At 40.9% G+C, this 9,450-nt stretch overlaps 1 protein-coding gene across 1 annotated transcript; it reads right to left on the bottom strand.

Moving 5' to 3' along the window:
- Positions 1-530: 530 nt before the first annotated feature.
- Positions 531-3,002, bottom strand: LOC103354902 (uncharacterized). Its single transcript, XM_008278497.1, has 4 exons — positions 2,804-3,002; positions 2,599-2,680; positions 2,115-2,447; positions 531-1,477 (listed from the first exon to the last, which is right to left on the bottom strand). Exons 2-4 carry the CDS (start codon positions 2,657-2,659, stop codon positions 1,080-1,082), a joined length of 792 nt encoding a protein of 263 aa, XP_008276719.1. The 5' UTR covers positions 2,660-2,680; positions 2,804-3,002; the 3' UTR covers positions 531-1,079.
- Between the last annotated feature and the right edge of the window lie 6,448 nt (positions 3,003-9,450).

Consider the following 9,450-nt stretch of genomic DNA (forward strand, 5'->3'; position numbering starts at 1 on the left):
CTGAAACAATAAAAATTTAAAAAATGGCCTTAATTTGGATAAATCAACACTTTAACCCTATTCAGGACTTTTGGGGTTTTTTGGACCTCAGGCCATTTGGTTTAGGTGACAGGTATTGTAATTGTTTTTTATTTTTGAAGATTTTTTTAATATAAAAAGAGGAACATTTGTCATGCATTTGGAACCAAAAATACTTCAACTTATCAGAAAACGTATTTAACATTGTATAAAAGTCTATAATGAATACCTACAAATACTTCCAGTGGACCTTCTATGTTCGGCAACATGAAAGTCCTGAACAGGGTTAAATTTACTTCTATTGCCTTTCCACAAAAAACTACTTGTCTTGTTACTCGTAGTTCACCAGAGGGCAGCATCCATCCACAAACCACAAGCAGCTCTGTTACCTCCACTGACAGTCTGTGTGTCCTGCGATTTGACATTTCAAACTATAAAGCTTCTGTTTGTGAACGAAAATTGCACGAGAGTCCATCTTTTGTGGTCTGCATTCTGTGAAAGATTTGGTTTTCGTGGTGCTCTCACAGAAAGCGTTCATTCACTCTGCAGTTACACAACGATGTACACACCTGTCAACGGATGTTTTCATCTCACTCTCTTACTGACCCTAATCTGTGGTTCGAAGGTTTATAGCTCAAGACTAAATTGAACCAGTAGCAGACTTTGCTTTTTCCAGTTATGCGAGCGAGTGCGTGCCTTCTGTCAGTGTGCACGTCTTTGTTGTTTTCTAATGAAACCAATATGCCTTGCTCTCTCATCCGTGACGCTCTGTCGAAACAAACCAACAAAGGTATTTTATACAGTGTAATGATTATCGACTCCCTTGTTATCACCTCTCAACACTCTGTAATTTTCTTGTTCACTTCACCCAGGAGCTAAAAGGGAGAAAAATGAACCTTTGGACCATGCAAGATGAGTCACTTAACTCGGAGTGCTGTTGCTCGGGTTTTTGAAAAAAAAAAAAAAAGAAAACTACATAAATGTCAGTACCTCATTGTTTCTAATCAGTGTTAATCATCACTTCAGCTGATCAGACTCTCTGATTTACTTTGGCAAATCCATTATTTCATTATGGCAGCAAGGAAGATTAAAACACATAAAATTGTCCGTATAGGTTCCTGTGATCTGACGCCATTGTTTGAGGTTGAAGGTGGAGAGGCTACGGGATAACTTCTGGCAAGCAATTCATTTTTAACCAAAGTACTTTCAATGTACCTACCAGACCTGATGCTCTTTAAGGAGCAATTGTGAGGCACATTGGAACTTGTGCTCGTCAGCTCACTACGGATAGTCAGATAACCCTGTTCATCCACGCTTTTAGAAGTCTGGATCGGCAGAAACCCGTCTGAGAGATTGTGGGAGCCGTGAAACCAGTGCACTTCTCCGTCTGGGTGGACCCGGTGGAAGGTGCAGGAAGGACCCCGACTCGTGAAATCAGCATCAACTTTCCCACGGCACTCTGAGGGAGGAAAACCACGAGAAGATTGTTGAGAGGCTGGTTGATGTGCAAGACACTGGGGACATTCATGCTCTCATCCAGCAGTTGAAAGCATCGTAAACTGACAATACATCATTCATTTTCACTTTTACCAACCACGAGGGGAAAGCAGCAAGTGCATTTATTTAAGTGCTACGCTTGACTGCATCATGTAGGCACATTATTTGAGTGCATCCATCTTTATTCTGCCTTATTATGATAACTTTTAGGTTGTCAAGTTGCAACAGTTTAATTTTGCTCATGCTCATCCTCCGTCTGCCTAACTTGAGTCTCACATTTACGGGACTTTTCGTAGCAATAGAGCGCTTTTCTTTTCTGCCCGTGCATGCAGGTGATGCAGTCCTGCCTATTGTTTCGCACTATTCTTTTGAATTTGAAAACAAAGGCAGGAAAATAGACTGCTGCTATCAAAGGTGCACGATTTCTAATGAAGTGAAAGCAGAGCTCAAGGAAAAACATGTTTTTTTGGTCACACAATAACTGAAGATAAAAGCATTTTTTTTCTTCTTCTTTTGTACATTCATGGCAGCAACTGTTACAAACAAATGCTTGCTGGGAAATATTGTTTGTTTGAACTGGAACAAATGCGGACTCTGACCTTGTAACTCCACCGCTGTATATTTATACGGCGCTCCTCGGTTGGAACGGAGCTTGCACCTGTAGGTTCCTTTGTTCAGAGGCCCCACATGTGGAAAGGTGAGGGTCAGTCTTCTTCCTTCGTCGTACTCACACTTGAAGTCGCCGAGGGAATGTTTGTTCTGCGGGTTTAATTCCCCAGAGCTGTTCACAGTGCATAATTGCGTCTTATCGTGGACCCACTCCATGTGCGTTATTGAGAGTCCATGCTGATGCGGGGATACGTCGCAGTTCAGGGTTACTTGTTGGTCGCACTCCGCCGTCACCGAGGGGCTCACAGTGAGGTCCACCAAATCTGAGGACGAACACATAAATGTGCTGAGATTTAACGGAAACAGAAGTTTCATTTGTGTGTCTTAACATGAGCAGCGTTACTGGTGGTAACTCAGATAAGTTAAGAAGCTGCAACGCATTTGTAACAGATGCTTAAAAAAATACATCCATACCTTGTGTCGTAAGAGTGAGCGCGGACAGAAGACAGAGCACGTGCAATCCTGTGAACCCCATGGTCAGCTATTTTGCATTTCACTGTAACATAAAAAAAACATGAAATTAAAAGAGCTCTTAACACAGTTTTTTTCAGCAGACACAGAGGAACCTTGGTCTGATTTATTACCCGCATGTTTCTAAAGTCTTTGAGTGAAAACTGACCTCTGGAGGACTGTTGCTTCTCCTCAGCTGGTCTTCAGCGCAGTCACAGTCCTTATCTTGTACTTCAGTGTATCTATATATCGTTCCTCAGACCTCTGTGGACAGACAGTTAATCATTACTGAATTATGAAGTGTGGATTGCCAGGAAGGTTGGAGACTGTGGAGGGTGTTGAAAGCTGAATAACAAGGGGATGGAAGGAAGTGTGTGACGGAGAGAAAGTAAGAGAAGGACGGTACGACAAGTCTCTGCTTGTGTGGATGCCTTTGATGAGTTGCAACACTGCTCTGTTGCTTCACTGCAACTGCACATGAATGTTTCTCATGAGGTCATTATAACTATCAAAGATTATGGCGATAGCCGTGGGGGAAACGCTTTCATGTGTTGTGCTCCAAAGAGCCACTGTCACCACGTTAAGGACTTCATTGTCTCTTGTAGTAAAGCCATGAGTCATTTTATGGGAAGTAGTTATGCAGCAATGGAGGAGTGAGGTCAGTATCAGGAACACACAGTGGTCAGAACATGGAGGCTTTCTCATAGCACACAAGTGGAAGATAAGTGCGCAAAGACTGGGTAGTAAGAAAACACTGATGTATATGTGTAACTTTCTTATACTCCCATTTATACCAGAGAGGAATGAACTGTACTAGTTTATCTTTGAGAAATAATATGACACGTCCAGACCTGACCTCGTACAATGGTTCAGCAGAGTTCTGTGTTGTATTATTGTGAAATAGAGCTACAACTTGCGAAATGCAATTAAAAAACAGTTTCTTTTATTTTTAATGCACAACAAATGTAGCACTGTTATTAAAAAAGTTACATTTTCAAACTCGTTGTCAGCTTAGCCGCTAAAAATCTACATCTAATGTGCACAACAAAAAAAACCCCATTGATTCTTAATGGCACTTATCTGATTATGTTCAGTGTGGATGTTAATTAGACAGCTGCTTGTCCACCGTGTGTCAGAGATTAAGTAACTCGACTTAATTGAGCTCTGGGAGACGAGGAGCAGCAGGGAGCAGAGCAGTACCTGCCCAAGAGCTCTCGTACTATTACGGCAAAGAATCTGAACAGTCTAACTTAAGAAAATGACTATGAATCTGCTACGTATCTATTGTCTGCTATTGTATGTTGTATTGCTTTTATTGTAAGGCGACCTTGAGTGCCGTGAAAGGCGCCTTATTAAATAAAATGTATTATTATTATTATTATTACGAGGCTCATTAAAGGTAGATGTGTTCACCTTATGTTTGTCTTCTGTGTGCATCGTTTTCACTCGAGCTCACCGAGTGCTGCGACCTGGTCCAGCAGAGCTCCAACCACCTCTGAACCATCAGTAGATTTCTACAGAACCTTAAACAGAGCTACAGTTTATGGCTTATCCGTGGGCTGGGCTTGGTGTTTGTTTGTCTTTTCTTGTTATCTACCTTTTAATCTGGATTTCACTGACTTGGCCTTTTACCAACTCTAGGAAAGAGGGAGCAACTCATGAGCTACATTTTTATGAGCACTAAGCAGTACTGGTTCTGATCAAATGGGATGTAATGAATCGTGAATCAGCAGCTTGACCCATGTCATGCTAAACACTGCTTGGCTTGTTTTATTTACCTCAAGTTCTCAACTGACATTACTGGATGGTTCATACCTCCTATTGTTCAAACCCTACATGTATTATTAGTGTGTGCATATTGTTATTAAGTCACTGCCCGGACATGTTGTGTTTTTTTATTGCCATCATTGACACGGCTGCCCTCATTACATAGCTGCTTGTTAGTTGTGTCACAGTTATCATTCTGGGTCATTTTAATGCAACCGCCTGTAAAATGACATCTCTAAATTACAATGAATGCTGCTACTGACCCTTATGGAGTGTATATAAAGGTTTTATGTAAAGATAAGACTCTCTAGTTTTAGCCACAGCAATCAGAATCATTCTAGGTGCTACCAGTAAAAAGTTATTTAATTTTAATAATCACAAAAAATATATATTTTTTTGATCCTCACCTAAGTTCATTCTTGAAAATAAAGGTGCACACATGACCGTAATGTTTTTGTAAGGTAGTCATGTCCCTCCGGTGGGACGTTGGAATGATAAGGGGTTCATATATTTTTACATTTCTTTGCTGTGATAAATGTAGGATTTAATGCTATTTTTTTAACACATACATGTTTGTGACATCACATCCTGCTGCTTCCAGTCTCTGTGCTTCTTATATGTACTCACTCTTACCCTCTGGTTTATTAGGCATAAATGAAAAGTCTTTGTCTGGCAAGGAGGAATGCAGGTGAGTCATGTGGAGGACAAACATCATGCTGGCAGGAAAAAATGTGCTGGAAAAATACGAAGCTGATTATTTGCAGTTTTTAAACAAGCAGCAAATCTCCTAAAGGAAGAAAAAGTCACAAAAATAGCAAATTTAGGTTAAAAGAATCACAAAATGCATCCAACAGTTAGTAATGCTGCATTATTCTGCCTTCTGAATAAACCGTTCCATAGCTTCTTTCACAGGACACTCATATAAATAAGGAAGGAGCTTACTTTGTCAGTTTAAACTGGCCAATCAGGACAAATCTATGATCCAATCATCTCTGAGATCCCACCTACTCAGTGAACCTATGAAAGAGCTGTGTTGGAGGCGTGACCCCTCTGTGACCTCCAGGAAAAGATGGCCCCTGGAAGGAGGAATCGCTCAGGTAATAACTTCTGTAAATTAATGTCTTTTCAACAGGCAGCTTGTTTTGATCAGGCAGGTTAACTTTAACAAGTACAGTGTTCTCTGTAGCCAGTGGGCTTAATAGAGAAAACAGAATGTGTGTGGTTCATGTCCACCTCTCCACACTAAAAGTCTGCATATGATCAGGTAGGGAGCTTAACATGACAGCAGCCAGTCTCATTGCACTTCTCATTAGATAGATTCCAGCTAATCAGTTCACACTAGTTAAACTTAACAGAAAGACACAAACTACACTTCTTCACATAAAGTTTTACAACCCTGTAAAACAAATAGTTTGCTACTACTGATGGCTATTATTCAGGGTTGTTTTTGAATGTGTACTAATATTAAGCGGCTGATTTACTGCAGAGTTGTGAGGGTTAAAAACATGGTGCTCAATGTAGCAGCATATCATTGAGTTTTTTTTTTCAATCCCTCAAAGGACCAGTGTGTTGGATTTAGTGGCATCTAGCAGTGAGGTTTCAGATTGCAATCAGCAGAGTCTCCTTCACCTTTCCCTCCATGCATGCTGGAGAATCAACAGTGGCAACTACAAACGCAAAAGACCCCCTCTGGAGCCAGTGTTTGGTTACTGTAGGAACATGGCAGTGGAACGCTGTGCAAGAGAACCGGCTCGCTCTGTAGGATAACAGGCTCATTCCAACAGTCATTCTTGTTTTCAGATGATTATACGCTAATGAGAACAAAATTCTGAATATTATGTTCCATTTCTGCTAATGGAGCCGCCTAAAACCTACGTTGCCCGACAACCAAATGTGTTTCATCAACTGGTCTGATGGGACGGTAAACCGAGTAGCTTGGCTGTTGCTGTAATTTTAATAATATAGCATGATTGTGAAGCCACATGTGGAATTTGTGCCTCTAAAGTTGTCCATGTGTAGTCAGACATTTAAGTAAATGCATTGCGTTTTTATTTATTTTTACCTCACTGGCCATAATTAATTCCTCACTAGAAATAGCGACAGTCAACAGTATTATTGGTGCAAGTTTTATTTTTTATTACTCTTATAAGATCAATCATATCCTCATTTTAGCAATTAACCTGCACAAAGTTACTATCATGAACAGGATTGATGACTAAGACTTAGATTTATAATGCAGAAACACACATATCGATCATTTGTATTGACACTGTTCAAATGGAACATATCCATCCAAAAAAAAAAAAAACAAACTGCAGTTAAACTCAATTAAATGACACCAAGTAAACCTGAGGCTTTGGGTCCTGTGGATATCTGCAGCCCTGGAACACATTCATATTTTTGCCTGTCTGTAATCCAGCTTTGGATATGTGTGCACACAGCCCTACACATGTAATACACAAACCCAAAATGGTATACTTTACATCATTAAGTCTTATATCACTGGGAAAAACATGTCAGACTCTCAGGCCGCTCCTGCCCTGCATGCCAGCAGCGCTGCAGCTCAGTTACACGACATGTCGACATTTATCCTGTACTTAATTGCTGTGCAGACCAGATTACCCATAATGCTGAGTTTTATCTGTGGCTTTTGCATGATTCACAGGAGGGGTGGGTAAACCGCTGAAGTTATTTAGCATCTAGTATCTGGGATCAAATAAACTTTGACAGTAATTGTGCTTTAGAAAGTAATGTTAGGATGGAGTACTCGTTGCTACGGTGATTTGTCACGTACATTATGCAGTAAGGTGAAAACTTCACATCCTCAAATCTGGTGATTTATGGAGCTGAAGGACTACATGTTTTTGTTTGTTAAGGACTGAAATGCAGCGCTGTGAAGCTCAAAACAAAGAATAATTTATGTGACCTTTCCTGGATGTCACCTCTGTTAGATGAATCACTGTTTCACTGATTGGAAACATTAGCTAATGTCCTAATTATCACCAATACAGAATCATCTGAACAGACCTCACGGACAACAGGAATTACTGAGCTCAGTGCATAAATCATTTTTATGGAAAACAACACCAAACAGAAGTGAAGCAGTTTTTAAACATTTCTCTTTTTCTCATTAACTTAACCGCATTACAAGAGTTGTTGATTTTCCTTTGCATCACAGCCTTAAAGTTACTGGTAAAAGTTGCACTAATAATTCCTGTGTATCTAATTCCTGTTAGCTGTTAAACCCCCCAAAGCTCCACTAAAGCTCTGCCTCAATGAGATTTAAAGAATCTAAGCTGTGCTGGCATATAACTCCAAAAGTTGTCTCAGAATTGCAAATTGCTGCATTATTTGTGGCTAAACTTAAGCCTCCATGTTTATGTCGGAACCAACATATTTAGTTCTGTTTAAAACCAGTTCCAAAGCATCATGGGCATCTCAAGTGCATGTCAGGGTACCTCATGAAGTTCTCAGCCTCACCAGACAATGTCACAGGAGACTATTTTTTTTCTTTCAACAGCATTGAGGACTTCATCATTACTCTGAAAATAGCGACCATGCAAGTAAGAGTTCAGTTTAGGAACCAGAAGTCAGACGGGTTGGTTGAGGAAGGTACATGAGGCAACAGTTCAAAGCCACATTTGGCTGCTTCTTTGACTGCTGTGTGCCATTTGTGGCGTCACTCTTTGCTTTTTTCAGTTGTTGCAGTTCTGATGCATAGTTGTCCCAATCAGTTGTTTGGGTCAGTCATGAGTAACGTCCCACCACACAGACACCATCACCTTGCCGACGAATGGCATTTGCTGGAGATGTCAGGCAGAGAACCAGCGTGTTTCCATTGTTTGATTCGATTGCTTTGATTCGAGATCAAAGTGGTGAACCCACGTCTCATACTGGGTCACAAATCTCCTGAGGAATTTGGCTGGGACGGCATGAAAACGAGCCACAAGCGTCCTTGACATTTCCATCCTCTTCGACCTCTGATCTGGTGTCAACATTCAGGGCTCCCGTCGTGCCGACAGTTTGCTCAAGATGTCCATCAAGACAGCTTGAACCGATCCCACGCTGATGTCCATTGATTCTGCGTTGTGTTGTGTTGGTCAGTCACATATTATTCATGACCATGAGGCTAATGGTCTCCAGTGGATCATCCAAGGTCATCTTTGATGCTCTCCCTGCCCTGCTTGGAATCAGCAACCCACTTCTTTATGGTTGTATAACAAGGGGAGTCTTCACCAAGAGTGTTGACCATGTCTTCATGGATTTCTTTGGGGGCCATTTTGTTTTTATACACGTTCTTCTTGTCTGTTCACCTACTGATTTTCAAAGGGCATCACTGACAGACAAATGATGACTGACTGTGGCTCAGGTGGTAGAGGAGGTTGTCCTCCAATCACAAGGTTGGCGGTTCGATCCCCGGCCCCTCTACAGTCGAAGTGTCTTTGGGCAAGTTGCTCCCAATGGCAGGCAGCATGGTAGCTCTGTCACCATTGGTGTATGAATGTGTGTGTGAATGGGTGAATGAGAAACACATTGTACAGCGCTTTGGATAAAAGCGCTATATATGTACAGACCAGACAAACATCTGAGTTTATGTGGACACTGACATAAGGCTTTATAGTATATAGTTATGCTCCAAAATGGAAGTCATGCACTTTGTTTCTGGGTAAGGCCAAGAACTTTTTTGAAGTACCCTTGTCTTAAATGCTAATTTAAATTCTATTTAACTCAGATAAACATACACAGAAATGTCTAACAACTCTATATCAGTTTGGAAGGGCACGTATGTAGGAGCGTTCTGGGTTTTTCCAAACAGTAGTTGACTCACCAAAACACTTTCCAAAGGTGTTTAAATCATTGACCGTGTTGTGAGAAACATGACTTTGCCCGAAGCTATCACACTTAATTCTTGTTCAAACAGTTAAGGAATGTTTCATTTTCTACTGGATTGCTCAACGTGGCATGGGAGCTGCTGTTGTGGCTCTGTAACGCCCACGGAGACCTATCTGAGTAGTACAGGCTTATTTAAATGTAAATATACTAACAAAC

This window comes from Stegastes partitus, unplaced genomic scaffold, assembly GCF_000690725.1.
Source record: "Stegastes partitus isolate 25-593 unplaced genomic scaffold, Stegastes_partitus-1.0.2 Scaffold124, whole genome shotgun sequence".
NCBI lineage: Eukaryota > Metazoa > Chordata > Actinopteri > Pomacentridae > Stegastes > Stegastes partitus.